At 42.7% G+C, this 17,017-nt stretch overlaps 1 protein-coding gene across 4 annotated transcripts in view; it reads right to left on the bottom strand.

Moving 5' to 3' along the window:
* MDGA2 (MAM domain containing glycosylphosphatidylinositol anchor 2) overlaps positions 1-17,017 on the bottom strand; it is a 665,204-nt gene that overhangs the window by 123,204 nt on the left and 524,983 nt on the right. For all 4 annotated transcript variants that reach the window (XM_084631535.1, XM_084631536.1, XM_084631538.1 and 1 more), the window contains one exon: positions 16,561-16,830. In XM_084631535.1, coding sequence (XP_084487661.1) covers positions 16,561-16,830 — 270 coding nt within the window. The remainder of the gene's footprint in view (positions 1-16,560; positions 16,831-17,017) is intronic.

The following is a 17,017-nucleotide window of genomic DNA, read 5'->3' as shown; positions in this document are numbered from 1 at the left end:
ATCCAGACTCCAGCGAGAAACTGCTGAATTGGAATTCATTTGCAAATTGGATACTATTAATTTAGGCTTAAATAGAGACTGGGAGTGGCTAAGTCATTATGCAAGGTAACCTATTTCCCCTTGTTTTTTCCTACCCCTCCCCCCGCCCTCAGACTTTCTGTTTAAACTTGGATTTATGCTGGAAATGGCCCACCTTGATTATCATACACATTGTAAGGAGAGTGGTCAGTTTGGATGAGCTATTACCATCAGGAGAGTGAGTTTGTGTGTGTGTGTTTTGGGGGGGGGGTGAGAAGACCTGGATTTGTGCTGGAAATGGCCCACCTTGATTATACACATTGTAAAGAGAGTGGTCACTTTGGATGGGCTATTACCAGCAGGAGAGTGAGTTTGTGGGGGGGGGGGGGTCGTGGAGGGTGAGAAACCTGGATTTGTGCTAGAAATGGCCCAACTTGATTATCATACACATTGTAAGGAGAGTGATCACTTTAGATAAGCTATTACCAGCAGGAGAGTGGGGTGGGAGGAGGTATTGTTTCATGGTCTCTGTGTATATAATGTCTTCTGCAGTTTCCACAGTATGCATCCGATGAAGTGAGCTGTAGCTCACGAAAGCTTATGCTCAAATAAAATGGTTAGTCTCTAAGGTGCCACAAGTCCTCCTGTTATTTTTGCGAATACAGACTAACACAGCTGTTACTCTGAAACTTGAAAAGGCTTGCACCCAAGAGGGTGCAGTCCCTGTACTCTGCATGGCCTGCAAATGCAGCCAGCCCCTGCATGGGTACATAACGGAGTGGGGGGGGGGAAGCCCCTTGTTCCTTCCCCACTCCTTTACTACCAAAACAGGGCCAACCACAATCTAGCCCTTGCTTTGCCTCGCTGCACCTCAGCGTGGTTAGAAACTGCACGCTAAACTGGAGTCCTGCTGGGCAACCCGCAAGCTGACACAAATTACACATTAGCCATAAAGACAAATCACCCTGTAGAAACAATGCTTCTGCTTCTAATACTATCTGGAGAAAAACACAAGCGAGAATCAGAGGAAAATGAGAACGGCCTCCTCAATTCCTAGGGTGTGAATTAGTAGTCATCTTCTGGTAAAGTGGAGAAATTAAATGGGGCACGGGAACGCTCTTTCCCCCTGCAGGTTCTATGTCTTTGTCACTCATATGCACTGCACTACAGGTGGTATGTAGACATGCTTCAGCCAGCAACCGCCACATATCGCTCACGCACAGCAGCGAAGCTGTTGCCCAGTGAAGAGGTACGCACAGTTCTAGGGTGTGAGTCAGCAATAGCAACCGAAATATTTACAGACTCTACCTCTATGCGAACATCTCCAGAACATCAAACAGAATCTACCCAGCACTGCTGATCAACACTAGCAATGGCTCACTAAAACCACATTGCCTGTTTCAGGGCAGATTAACTCGCCTTTAAAGAGTTATTAATAGAGGGAGCAGGTTAATTCATCCAGAAGGATCTTACCAATGACAAGCCAACAGATGATCGAATCACAATGGAAGATGCAATAAACAAACTCACAGGCTGACATAGGATGTAGTTAATTGGTGGTGGTGGGGGGGGAATAATAAGTGATTTCACTATGGCCTTGCCCTTAGCCATACTGTATTAGCAGTTCACATTCGTTAGCCTTTGTAGATTGTCCCTCTTAAATAGGAAGGCACAATGCCACACAGCAAAATGCCACTCCAGTAAGTCCCACCATCCCTTCCCACGTATGTTGAGACTATCCAGAGGGTCCTTTCCAGAACAGCTGCATAATAATATTTTCCCAACTGTACCATGGGTGGCGGGGGAAAATAATCATGTTTTAAAGTTTGCATGGAGCCCATTCTCTGCGTTAGCCTCAACTATTTAGCTGGTTTCTTCAAAAAATAAAAAGTTAATTCTGGATGGGGAAAAAATCCTATTTCTCTGCAGTAAAGAAGCTGTTTTGATAATATGATGAGATTTTCTATGAACTTCACAATTTTTTTAATACCATGCCCTCTTTCGCATGGTTTGATTGTTCTGAACACAACAGCAAAGCCTTTATCGTCACCACTTTTAAATCCCTCTCAAAACCCCACTTCTGCTGTGCTGCCTTTTGTAGGTCTGGTTGATGTGCTTGGAAAATCTTTTTCCATTCACCTTCCCTGACGTCTCTCCGTCTATCCATCCCCAGGCTGTAAGCTCCTCAAGGCAGGAACCATTCCTTTTTCTGCACATGGAAAGGGCCTAACACATCACAAGCACTCACACAAAAACAAAACAATAACGCATCTTGCTTATGGCATGAACTGCACCACGAGCAAAATTGACAGCCGTTTTTGGCACTGGAAATGGATCAAATTTGCAGACTCTTGGGAAAATCTCAAGTGGAACACGTGAATACTCAAGAAGAGAAAATCATTAGTTTCGCTTAGCTCCACTCCCCAGACAACATTTAGAGTCTACAGATTTGCTGAAACACAACTTTCTCCAGAACAATCAGTACAGTTTTTTTGGCCGGGAGATACCTTTTGTAATACAATCTATGGCTGGAATTTTCAGAAAGGATCAGCCCCCAAAATTGGAGTGAGATTTTCAAACAAGCTCACCTCTCCTTTTAGACATCAAATTAAGCAGGCAGAGAGTCAATAGAGGTTAGCACGCTGGACACGGAGCTGTTCTGAAAATCCAGCCAGAAGTCTCACCTTGGGAGAGGGTGGGTGTGGAGAACATTTGCAAATCTGGCCCTTATTTAAGGTGCCTGAATTTGAGCTGAGCTGCCCGGGCCACAGTTTGAGGTGCTGGGCACAGTCTGGCCCTGAGCTCCTCTGGAGCTCAAAGTCTAACCCCATTTCACAATCTCCCAAGCTTCAGATACCAGACTGTTTTCAATGGTCTTTTCACTTCTGAAACATGATGAGATCACTGAAGGGTTAACCCGTCAGTAGACTACTCCTGCGGGGATTCTGCACCACTGCGCACATGCAGAATTTATGTCCCCTGTGGATTTTTTTTTCTCTTCAGAAAATACATTCTGCCAGAGAGATGCTGCAGTTTCACCTTTTGCCCACCATGGGATGCTGTGGTGCCAGAATGGAGGGCAGCCGGCTCACTGGCCATAGCAGCCAGCAGCTGATAGGGAGGAGGGCAGGCTGCGTTCCTTACAGTGTCCTGCCTGCAAGGCCAAGTGAGGAGGCACAGAATATGGGGGGCTGGGGGGCACACAGGGCTGCTGGAGGGTCACATAGACTGGGGTTCAGAAGAGCTAGTCGGGGGGACAACAGACTGGAGTGGGGGCTGAAGGGAGTGGGGGTCTAGGACACCTGGGAACGGGGGTGCAGGTCCACATGGGGACAGGGGTGGCTGAATGGCGGTGCAGGGACACATCGGGATGGGGAGAAGGAAGGGACACAGGGGCAGATGTTCCTGACTGAATGGGAGAGGCTGGAGTTAGCCAGGATCTGCAGGGGGAAACTCCCCAACAATCCCTCCCCCCCACAATAAAACCTCTTCCATACTTCTCCCACCCACACCCAACAACATTCCAGGTTCACTCCCAGGCTCCTTCCAGCACTTACGTCCCTCTCCCTCAGCTCCTCCATTACCCCTGATTCCCCCAAGGCTTTGCACAGCTTCTGAGGGGTGTGGGAAATACATTTCTGTATTGTAGTTTAAATGAATTATTACTCAAAGTTCTGTATTCATGTGTCTCATAAGGAATCTATTTGTTCAAAAACATTTCCTGAATCTTTTTTGTTGTCTTTATTGTTACAAACATACTTGCTGACAGATGTTTTTAAATAAATTACCAAAATTATTGAAACTGGTGTGAATATATTGTGTTATTTTGACAAATAAAATATGAAGAATTTCAAAACATTGCATACAGAATTTTTAATTTTTTGGCACAGAATTCTGGGAGTAAATAGATCCAGGATTTCTGTTAGTATGCATGCCAAAGAGACACACAAAATAATATATGTTCACTCTAATGTGATAATGAATTTAAGAAATAAGAGAAACAAAGGGGGAGTGGCATGTATATTGGCATCAGAGAGCTCTTTATTGTTTAGTAACAGCATTAATTCATGCCTCCTGTTAGTGATATTGATCGCTCTCAGGATCATCGAGGACAATTCCCTTCTCCACAGCAGTGCAGAAGAAGCCCTCATGGAGTAGAATTCTACAGTATCTATGGGGTGAGCTCTCTACTACAAATAAGATGACAAAGTTCTACCATAGCTGGGGGTCTCCTCCGCTGCAGAGGAGCTGGCAGGACAGGGCCTTTTGCCATTATTATACTTATTAATCATAGTTTATTTGGGTGGGAACTGACATACACAAAGTGTATGAAAACCTAAAGCAACAATTTCAGTGGGATCTCAGTCTAAACCCTGATACACTTAAGCAATGACACCCTACATACAGTATATAAATCCGATGCCACTCTGCCATTTAACATTCTTGTGAGAGTATGTAAAATATGCCAAATCCATCTCCAAGTTGAATTAAACAGTGGGTTGTCATTCAGGAGATGTAGACATCAAGCTGGAGAAGCAGCTGATGCTCCAGTCAAACACTGGTGGCCTGATTTTTCAGAAATGCTGAGTGTTCACAAGTCCCACTTAAGTCAGGGGGCTCTGCACATGACCAGCACCTTTGAAACTCAGACGGCTGATCTTACTGGCACTGAGACGTAAAGAAGAAAACTCCTCCTCCTCCACTTTTGCATGGCTTAAAAGCAAATTTCAAAAACAGAAGTCAATGAGATACCATCTTTGCTCGAGCTGTAAATCTGTAAATCACAGCAAGGAGATGAAAATTCAACCAAAGACTCTCAATAATATGACGGAAGAGAAGAAGATAAAGAGCAAAAGGAATCAGACTTTGGACTCAACCGTGCAGTATGGCAGATTTCAAAAGGAGAACTGGGAGAAAATTGTCCATTAAGGCAAACTATCTGAGTATGTCTTGATAGATTAGAATGCAGTCAGTGAGTGAACCTGGGGTCAAACTACAAGCAGTATCTTAACAGTTCAAGGAAATGTCACAGCTAATTGTAAGGTACATGAAATAATATCTGAAAGCAAAAAGAAAAGGAGTACTTGTGGCACACTCCTTTTCTTTTTGCGAATACAGACTAACACGGCTGTTACTCTGAAACCTATCTGAAAGCAGTAAGTGGGTTACTTCACTAAGATCCAATGCAAGTAGTCAATCAGAAGTGACCTGTAACAATGCAGTCATGAGATTATGAGCAACCTAGACACCAGATGAGAGTTAAAGGACCACTTTATTTTCAGAAAAATACCTGAATGATGGGCTAGCTGCAGGTTCTGTGAGTATTTAGACTTTTGTGGATAACTGTTACAAAATGAGTTAATACAGATTTAAAAATAGTCTGTCAGACACTAATTAAGAAAACAAGTCATTTGACTGAGAATCAGACAGGATGAGACAGATGATAGATTTTCTTGGAAGCAAAAACGAGATCATTAGAAGACCAAAACACCATAGATTCACATTAGAGCATAGGAACTTCTTTAGATTCATTTCAGACATCTTAAAATGGGAAGTCTGTTTTAAAAGTGAATCTTGAGTGATCTGTGGGATATACAATTGCAGAAGTTCTTTAAAGTAATTTGTCTTTTCATGTCTTCACTGTGATGAAACATTTGGATTGTTCTGACATTAAATGTGAGTTAAGCTGCACCAAGATGATAAAACAGCTAACAAATACCTCCGGGAAGAGCAAAAGCTAAAAAGCCCTGATTGAATTCACTCATAACACAGCACAAAGCATCAGAAGATTGGCACAGGATCCCTGCAACAGAGACCTACTTTGCAAAATCTTCACAATGAATTCCAATAATGGCCCTTGAGGCTACCATTTGCAGAGACAATTTGGGCTTCAAGATAAAGCGAGAAAAAACAAACAAACAGCAATGCCAAAGAAAGAATCTTTAGATTAATGTTAATGGCAACCAGCTAACAGATGTTACTCACGTCGCTTAACGCATTACTGGAAGGCACTCAGATACTACAGGGATGATTATGATATAAGAACCTATATAGAACAGAGCAGATCCTCACAGCAAACGTTAGAAACTACTGATGTGAAACCAAAATCCTAGCAATTAACATATGCCGAACTATGACAGATATCACTCAGAAAACACTGGAGCCAACAGACTAGGTCAAACCTTGGAGTTGCTGAAGTAATGAGTTTTGCCACTGACGTCAGTGGAACTGAATGACATCCTAATAAAACTGACAATTAAAAGTTTGGGAGAAAAATTGTTACATTTCTTAAAAAACATCAGAAAATTCAGTGAAGGGTAACTAACTATGGGGCATTTATGTAAGAGAAATTGAAGCTTGGTACTGTTCTTGGTGCTCCATATCTTCAGGAATGCCTGCAGTTCATCCAAAGAACATACCTTTCCCACATTGGCATGCTAAAGGATCATTGATTATTAGAGTTGCTATTCACCTGTGATGGTGTCTTAATCTCCTTCACATTCCAGAGACACCATCAGTTTAAAAACCACACTTCCGCCTGACATTTTTTTTACCTATGGTTGTTACAAGTAACATTTAAGATGATTAAAATGGAAACAGATTAGAGAGGAAAAAAATAAGATTTTTTTAATTGCATTTTGTGTTTAGACATTTTCATTGTTTCCCCCATATAAATCAGATATTTAGTCAGTTTCCCCATATCTTTACAAGCACCTTCCAACACATCAACAGGAGAGAGAAAAATATGGTTTTGAAATAGGAAAATATAACTGCCAATCCATTAAAAGGAGCTGGGGGAATTGGGGGATGATGTAGTACCTGAAACTACTTTTCGCTCTATTTTTGATACTGAGCAGATTTCAGGTTGATCGTGTCCTTTCAAATTGGGATCAGGCAAACAGAGAATGGTTTTATGTTTTTGAAGTACTGAGCTAACGGGTTACGGCTCAGTCCTGCAACCCATACATCTAAATAGTCCCTTTAATTAGCTCTTTATACATTAATGAAGTGAAAAAAAAGTTGGTAAGTTTTTCCACACTGATTTCAGCTCATCGGTTTACCTTTTGTCACTTCAGAGCTACTAGTCTTTAGAAATGTCTATCAGTAAATCAAAAGCACTGCAAACAGGAAGAGTCTGTCCCTTGTTCTGCCTTTCCTACTTTCGGTTTGCTATTGACAGATAATAGCAAATAGCAGATAATAATAATTGTGACCACATTCAACAGACACAGATTGCCAGAAATGTGACCTCGGTACCTGAAGGGAACTACTAAGGTGGGCTGGGATGGATTAACAGGAACCAGACATGTTTTAATTATTGAGGGACAGATTCAAATACCCTTGCTCAAGCTGAATAATAATTCTTCCTAGAGCTGTCCCAGGGACTACTCAATGTAAGCATATCATTATCTGGCCCTAAACACTTTGCACACACAAAATTAGCCAAAAAAAAAAATGGAAAAAGATGACTCTAAGTAAAACTATTGCAAATGAGAAATATAACAGGCTGGTTCTCCATGTTTCTGAACATTCAAGTCACCTTTCTTCTCTCCCGAGCAGCCAAAAGGTCTATAGCAAAGAGAGACTCCGACAGATCTGGCTATCTACCCAGTTGAGCTGCTGTAGTCTATCATAGTCAAATGGCATTTCATCAATGGCAAAAATAAAAGGCCAGCGTTTTAAGAGCAAAGGTTAATGTCAATTTCAGTGTTCTTTAGTCAAGTAATTCACCTTTCCCTTGTTGGGCCTTTCATTCCTTGATGCCTGAATTTGCATCATTTTATCCTCCTCCACTCCTGCCTCTTCCTGGGTTTTACTTCTCTCCTCTTTTACCAAGCCCCTCTCCATTCTTCATCCACCCTTTCCCTTCTTACTTCTCTTAGCCCCACTCTCTTTGATAGTCTTCACAAGAGCTCTCTCGGCAACATTAGAAACTAGAGCTACCATTACACATTCCATACAGTCAACGTCTAATTCAAGTAGCATTTAGCTGAATTATTTGGATCGAACACGAGCTGGGTTCCTGACGATCCCACTGGCAGAATGGGCCATGCTACCCTAGGAAGATAAATGCTGTCTGACATCGGTTTGGGATCATTTGCTCAAGCACATTCCTGAATCCTGAAACAAATCCTGATGCGGTCAAATAAGACTTTCTAAAATCTGTGACTTTCCTTGTTGCCTCATGTGGTCTTTTGAGAATTTGTAAGAAAAGAGCTGGGAAGTGAACGTTCTGGTTTTGCTGCAAACAATATATATTTCATGTTTCCCTGGCAAGACCCTACTCTAAATGGATCACACAATCTGAGATAACACAAATCAAAGAGACAGAATAGGTTTAACTCAGGTAATAACTCCATTAGAAACATACAACTCCAAACGCATACCAAATATTTTAAGATGGCGTCACAGGAGTGAGGTGTATAGTGGGTTTAATCAAATACAGTGCAATCACTCTGATACCACTTCAAGTCGATACTGCACGGCGCAGGTGCAGAGTGCTGTACAGATATAAGCACAAGGGTAAAATGTGATGAGTCCAGACTCTTAATAACCTGCTTTCTTAGAACAATGGAAGAAAGTCATGCAAAGGACTTGAAGTCCCCATGCAGAATGGAAGGGATATACCGACTGCTTGAAGTGGAATCCTACTCTGAAAGGAACAAGGTTAAAAAATGCTCCCTCGTTACCCAGCAGCTCTGCTCCCTGTGTATATTTAGTCATGTTGTTTTAATTTAGAAATGACAGTAAGTTTTCGCGGCTGTTGACTCCTGCCCTCCCTGCAGAACCAATACAGCCAAGAGGAACTGAGTCTGATTCTATCCCTCTTTGTGCAGCATTGACAGAAGTGCATATTAAGTCCCTGTCAGTTGCATCTACACATGTCCATTGAAGGAATAGGGGTGAACAGGTATCATGGAGGGCATATTTTGACAATAAGAAGTTCATACAGCTATTTCGAAGGGCCGAAGTAGGCCTGCAAAGCCATTATCAGTTGTGCAAATGACTGCCTCATCAGGGACTGAACAAGGGACTTCCAAAGCTAAAAGCATGAGCTGCAGCGGCTTGAACTGAAGAGCCAAGGCTCTATAGCTGGGGGACTCAAATAACGAATATTCTCTGTGCTGGTGCACGGAGGGGAACTTGTAACACACAGAGGGACTAGTAGGTTATAGAACAGCCCTGTAGCAGGGTAGACACCCGCTCCTGCCCTGAAGGGCTTAGAACAGCCCAGGAGAGGGCTGTGGCTGGGAACAAGAAGCCTGGGCTAACTGGGGAAGCAGCCGCAGCTGGGACACGCCCCAGTTAGGGCCCAGCTGGCCTTATAATTAGGCAGTGAGCCAGGAGCTGAGACACTCTTTCTCTCACCTTTGGAGAGGGAGGGACCTAACTGCAGGGAGCAGAGATTACCTAGATTGGAGCAGGGCCGGGGAAAGGCCAAGAGAGCTGGGGAGCTCCGGCCTGGAAAATCCCAGGCTGCGGCCTAGTGGAAGGCCAGGCAGATACTGGGGTTGCAAAGGGGGCAGCCCATGGGTAGGCCGAGGCAGCAGGTCCAAACCCCTCCTTGCCAGTGATGAGTGGCTTTTACCCTGCAGTCTGCCCCAGTGAGCGGGGGCTAGTTGGTGACTGGCAGTAGCCTTACACTGAGGCAAGGTGGGGATAGTGGGTTGTGGGGGAGCCTGAGAGACAGCAGGTGTACTGCCAGGGGGCAGCCACCCAGGAGACAAGGGTCACTGGGTCCGGCAGGGATGAGGGGCCAGCGGTAAGGCAGACCACCGGCCTGCAGAGGGCGCTCCGGAGCCTGGTGGGCTAATTCCCGACAAAGACCAGCAGGAGGCGCCGCAGGGGTGAGTCCACACGCTTACAAGCCCCAAGAAGAAAAGAACTCAGTTTGCCTCTGAGATCATATTTTTAAACTTCCAAAGCCTAATATTTTTAAAGACTTGACCAAGAAGCACTCTGAGCCAGAGAGGGAGAGTTTTAATACATCTCCGAACACTGGGGAAGTTCCAGAGAACTGGCAAAACCTAATGTTTTGCCAATATTTTTAAAAGGTGAAAGGAATGACTCATGTAACTGTAGACCAATTGGTTTGGAATTAGTCCTGGGCAAAATCATGGAACGGCTGATCTGAGAGATGCAATCAGTAAAGAATGGAAGGATGGCAGCATAATAATTCTCCATAAAATCAGTTTTAATAAAAAAATGTCAACTAGCTCTCATATTTATTTTTAAAGGCAACTATCCATGGATCCAGGCATTTCTATAAACTTTAAAAGGAAATAATGTGTGAAGGGGATTATTACAGAATATTATCTCCTTTATACTCATTTGATAATACACTACATACAAACCCCTATGTTAATTAAATGAACGTGAAGGTTGCAAGTCAAGCACACAAAAGTAAGGAAATGCCAGAGTAAAGGTTGGGATGGGATAATTTAGTCGGGGATTGGTCCTGCTTTGAGCAGGGGGTTGGACTAGATGACTTCCTGAGGCCCTTCCAACCCTGATAGTCTATGATTCTAAGGTTGCCTGTGCAACCTTAATTTCAGAGTCGTAACTTGGACAAATGTGGATGGATTTTCACAGGGATAGGAAACGGTACATCCCTGACATCAGGGCGACCCTGTGGCTCAGTTTCAAGTGCCTGCTACAATGCATGGAGTTGCTAGAGTTTCTCAACAAAATCATTTGAAGTATTTTTTAATGTATAAAACCAACATCATTTTCCCTAATTTTATGCTTGCAAATAACAACTGTTCTTGCTGAAAATTTCCCAAATAATTCAGCCTGAGGCAGACACCCAACATGGAAAATTTCAGTCCAATGGTCAAAGTTTGGCAAAGCCATAAGCAACTAAAACAGGGTCTTAAAATGTGAAGTGTCAGGTAACCTTGAGCATAGGCAGCAGAACCTGTAGTGCTAATAATATTTCATATTTCAGTGCTAGTCCTACAAATGTATAATTATAACAACAGTCCATTTGCCATCATGGAACTATTTGACTGAGTAATGAATTTCAGAAGACTCAGAGGCCATTCCAGCTCCCCCTGTCTGCCTATGGAAGGTCTCTTTGAGGTGAAATTCATACACTACCACAGAAGTAGCTGGACGTGGGGAGGCGTGCAGGTGGTGAGCAATCTGTGCAGCATGGAGTCCCACTTCCCACCCACCACCTTTGTGGAAATGAAGGGGTGGGAGAGCTTAAGCCATAGGTAAGGCTACTCCATGGATCCCTTCCCTCCACTTCTGCCACACGGGGAAGGGTGAGGTGTGTAAGGCCTTGCAAATCCTGAACATTTTTCTCAATGACTTGGATCAGAATATAAAATCATCACTGATACAGTTGGTAGATGACACAAAAATTGGGGGAATGATAACTAATGAAGAGGTCAGATCACTGCTACAAAACAATTTGGATTTCTTGGTAAGCTGGGCACAAGGAAACAATATATGTTTTAATATGGGCAAATGTAAACATCTTGGAACAAAGAATGAAGCCCACGCTTACCGGATGGGGGACTCTATCCTGGGAAGCATGACTCTACACAATTTGTGGGTCATGGTGGATAATTAACGGAACATGATCTCCCAGTGCAACATGGTAGCCAAAAGGGCAAATGACAGGTTTCAGAGTAACAGCCGTGTTAGTCTGTATTCGCAAAAAGAAAAGGAGTACTTGTGGCACCTTAGCGACTAACCAATTTATTTGAGCATGAGCTTTCGTGAGCTACAGCTCACTTCATCGGATGCATATCGTGGTCCTTGGATCTACAAACAGGAGAATCTTGAGCAGGTACAGGAAATTTCTATATTTCTGTACTTGGCACGGGTGTGACTGCTGCTCAAATACTGTGCCCACTTCTCGTGTTAACAGTTTCAGGAAGGATGTTGATAAATTGGAGAGGGTTTGGAGAAGAGCCATGAGAATAACCAAAGGATTAGAAAACATGTCTCATAGTCAGAGAATTGAGGAGCTCAATCTATTTAGCTTAACAAAAAGAAAGTTAAGGAGTGATTTGATCACAGTCCCTACATGAGGAACAAATATTTGACAATGGGCTCTTCAATCTAGCAGTTAAAGGAGTAACACAATCTAGTGACTGGAAGTTGAAGCTGGCAAAATCAGAATGCAAATAAGGTGTACATTTGTAACAATGAGAGTAATTAACTATTGAAATAATTTAACGAGGGCTATGGTGGATTCTGTATCAGTGGCATTGTTAAATCATGACTAGATATTTCTCGCCAAAATCTGCTCTAGGAATTTTTGTGGGAGCAGTTCTCTTGCCTGTGCTACACTAGATGATCACAATGGTCCCTTCTGGGATTGGAATCTTCTCCAGCCACTGGGTTCTGGAGCATTTCAGCAGCCTTAGGACAGTGGAAGGGAAGGTGTCTTTGTCGGGACACCTCTTGTGCATCTGTCTAATGCTCAGCTTGGCTATCCAGGCCAGACACTGTAGTCAGGAACTACACAGTTCAGGAGATCTTGCACACACAGAAAAATACCTCCTACTGAATTGAATGAGAGTTGTACAAAGTCTTCTGAATGTGGCCTTACATCAAGAAGTCTGCCATTTACCTCTTCCCACACGTTCCACAACACTACATGCAGTAATTCTCATCTGCTGATTACACTTCATAACTGAGCATTCAAACAGTTTTTCCACATACATGAGGGCTCATAAACATTCAGTAATATTCATGTCATTTTTCTGTATTCAAGCATTTTGTCAATTTTCTTTCAGTCTCTGCTGAATCTTAATTGCACCATATAATGCCTGAAAATTGCTTTCCATTGATCTTCACTTACGATGTGTGATGTCAAAGACTTTGAGATAAATATAGAATATTTTCATTTGTGAATGTTAAAATTTATCTTCATTTTGCACATGATTTGTGGTTTTTCTAAGGACACTGAGATCATATTATTTGACTCATACCGGTGAAACTGGAGTAATTATTTTTTTGTTTTCCACAAAATTTGTTTGTTTTTCTCAAATTTGGCTCAAAAATATAAATTTAGTAAAATTGAATTTTACAAATTCTAAGATCAATATTAATATTTCCACATATGTTTTTAATTCCGTAAGTTTTTTTCCCTGAGCGCATGCATTTTCCTCTACAGTCTTTGCAACTCAAACATTGTGGCATTGTGTTACTGTATGAGAATTTAAAAATAAAATTGACTAGAAATGGACCAGTCTGATTATCATTGTTCAAACTGACTCTGAGAGACAAGCACCCTGCTGTCAGATTCCTGCAGTGGTTTCCAAAACAATGGGGTTTTGCTGTAAGATGTGAGCTAATTTCTTTGAATTCACACTCTGTAAAAAATTCTATCAGGCTTCAATCATTTCTTCGCTCCCCTCCCCACTTTCTTTCTCTCCAATCCTGGAAACTTCATCTGCCTTGTTGAGATCTAGAAGCAGAATATGTCCCCTTGGCTGCAATTTGTCTCTTGATATGAGAGTAGGGTTTTGACCGCACACCACTAAAAGGCATATTTACCAACCGTGAACATGCAGGCTTTAACCTGAAAGACTGAGAAAAGCATAGAGGTCACATCAGAAGAGGTTATGTTCCTGTTTTTAATAACACTACAAGAACTAAATACACATAATGGTACAGATAAAAAAGTGATGTGGCACACAGTGGGATGGATAGTACATCATAAAACTATTTCATTGCTAATTTCAGTTAGGTTCCTTGTTTTGTCACGGTAATAAATCACACCGAGGCTACACAGATTACCCCAATCTCAGCAAAATAATTGCCTTAGAATAGCTTTCCACAATCCTGGGTCCAAAGAGTGATGAACAATAAATTGGATTGCATTGACTCATTCGAGGAAATGGACTTTTTCTCGTGTTTCCTTCCAAGCCACCTGTGGATTAAACATCAATGCTTGCGAACCACAGTCATTTCAAAAACATAGAGTCACTGGTAACAACTGCCTTCATTTAGAATCAAAATAGACAGGCCAACCTAAAGCTTGATTAAATTTTATGAGGACCACAGACATCATTCACTGAAGTATTCACCTAGTCACTTTTGCATGGCATGTTAAGATCCATGGTGCCAACACTAAGAAAAAGATGTCAGGCAGCACTTGTTAAAAGAAAACAACAAAATTTCTTTAAACACTTTGGAGTCTTTAAAAAATCTTTAAAAAAGGGAAGAAGGAAGATCCTGGGAACTACAGGCCAGTCAGCCTCACCTCAGTCCCTGGAAAAATCATGGAGCAGGTCCTCAAAGAATCAATCCTGAAGCACTTGCATGAGAGGAAAGTGATCAGGAACAGCCAGCATGGATTCACCAAGGGAAGGTCATGCCTGACTAATCTAATCGCCTTTTATGATGAGATTACTGGTTCTGTGGATGAAGGGAAAGCAGTGGATGTATTGTTTCTTGACTTTAGCAAAGCTTTTGACACGGTCTCCCATAGTATTCTTGTCAGCAAGTTAAGGAAGTATGGGCTGGATGAATGCACTATAAGGTGGGTAGAAAGCTGGCTAAATTGTCAGGCTCAACGGGTCGTGATCAATGGCTCCATGTCTAGTTGGCAGCCGGTATCAAGTGGAGTGCCCCAAGGGTCGGTCCTGGGGCCGGTTTTATTCAATATCTTCATAAATGATCTGGAGGATGGTGTGGATTGCACTCTCAGCAAATTTGCGGATGATACTAAACTGGGAGGAGTGGTAGATACGCTGGAGGGGAGGGATAGGATACAGAAGGACCTAGACCAATTGGAAGATTGGGCCAAAAGGAATCTGATGAGGTTCAATAAGGATAAGTGCAGAGTCCTGCACTTAGGACGGAAGAATCCAATGCACAGCTACAGACTAGGGACCGAATGGCTAGGCAGCAGTTCTGCGGAAAAGGACCTAGGGGTGACAGTGGACGAGAAGCTGGATATGAGTCAGCAGTGTGCCCTTGTTGCCAAGAAGGCCAATGGCATTTTGGGATGTATAAGTAGGGGCATAGCGAGCAGATCGAGGGACGTGATCGTCCCCTCTATTCGACATTGGTGAGGCCTCATCTGGAGAACTGTGTCCAGTTTTGGGCCCCACACTTCAAGAAGGATGTGGATAAATTGGAGAGAGTCCAGCGAAGGGCAACAAAAATGATTAGGGGACTGGAACACATGAGTTATGAGGAGAGGCTGAGGGAGCTGGGATTGTTTAGCCTGCAGAAGAGAAGAATGAGGGGGGATTTGATAGCTGCTTTCAACTACCTGAAAGGGGGTTCCAAAGAGGATGGCTCTAGACTGTTCTCAATGGTAGCAGATGACAGAACGAGGAGTAATGGTCTCAAGTTGCAGTGGGGGAGGTTTAGATTGGATATTAGGAAAAACTTTTTCACTAAGAGGGTGGTGAAACACTGGAATGCGTTACCTAGGGAGGTGGTAGAATCTCCTTCCTTAGAGGTTTTTAAGGTCAGGCTTGACAAAGCCCTGGCTGGGATGATTTAACTGGGAATTGGTCCTGCTTTGAGCAGGGGGTTGGACTAGATGACCTTCTGGGGTCCCTTCCAACCCTGATATTCTATGATTCTATGATTCTTCTTGGTCTTGATTCTTCTACCACCATATTCAACATCTGTTGACTACGGGGGCTGAATTTTGAGATAAATCTTGTCACTCCTTTATTTTTAAGATTTGCGAGGCAGGTTTAACCATGATACACAATGATCGCTTCATTATGGGCACAATCCTGGAAGTATTTACTGCCAGGCATAGTGCTAACTGCCAACATAAATCAGGCCATGAGGTCGTATGGGGATCAGGCCCTCGAAGAGGAAGAATACTTTCAATGGCAACTAATTTCCAACTGAAAAAGAACCAAGACTTTTATTTCTGATAAATGCTTTACAGCCCCATCCTATGGTTGAGGCTGAATATTAAAGACATGTTATAAACTCAAGTTGAAGTTTAGTACATTAATTATGTGATTGGCTAGACTAAAGCTGAGGCCGTAAATCACATCCGACTTTGTGGTACTGCATCGCTGAATCAAACTCTCTATGTATGTCTTTTAATGAGAGATCCAGATTTCAAACCCTCACTGTACAAGAGTTTTTTGCATCGTGAGTTTTGGTTAGGACCCATCCCTTCTTTTAACCTATCTTAAGCCAATGAGAAAGTCAGGATTGATTGTAAAGTTCGTCGTCAGTTTGCTCTCCCAGCAATGCCTTATGTCACAGTCTTGACCACAAACGTCTGCAGACTTAATGAAGGATATTTGATTTGTACCTTAATGAGACCAATGGCAGCAATTTTTGTCCTTGCACCAATGAAACATGCTTAATAACCTACTTCATTACCAACCTTGCTTTAATTCAAGCATTAGGCATTAAGTCACCTAATGTGTGTTACCAGAGATGCAAATCTTATGTTAAAAATAAACCCACTGGAGCAGCCGTGGTATTACTGTGGGACACACATGGATACTCAAAATGCTTTTGTTCTCATTCTCTCTGCTAGAAAACACCATTTTGCAGGAAAACTCATTACCAGCACCTTGGAAAGCTTACCTGTAACGAGGAAGCTGCATCGGCCTGCCCCGGCTTCATTTATGATGTTACAATTATAAATCCCATAACTGTCCCTGGAAAGGCTGCTCACTATGTACTCTGTAGAATCGTGAGCATCAAACTGACCAGTCCGCAGCAACTTGTTGCCTAGTCTCCACTCATATGTCAGAACCCGAGTTGGATACGCTCTCAGCACCCGGCAACTCATAGTGATGCTTCGACCCTGGCCCTGTCGAATCTCCAGAAACGTTGGTTCCACAGCAGGAGGATCTGTAGGAGACAGATTATTAGAGAAGATAAGCCACAAAAACAACATGAGTATGGCAAATAATGATAACATGTCCCCAGAAGGGTTACAATACGGTGAATCTACCTTGTGTCCATGAGATTAGAGATGGATACCCATCAATGGGAACATTGGTTAAAAAAAGTAACACATCCAGAGTACTATATTGCA

The sequence above is a fragment of the Lepidochelys olivacea genome (genome assembly GCF_965140295.1).
Source record: "Lepidochelys olivacea isolate rLepOli2 genome assembly, chromosome: 6".
Classification (NCBI taxonomy): domain Eukaryota; kingdom Metazoa; phylum Chordata; order Testudines; family Cheloniidae; genus Lepidochelys; species Lepidochelys olivacea.
This window is presented reverse-complemented; position numbering and strand designations above follow the sequence as displayed.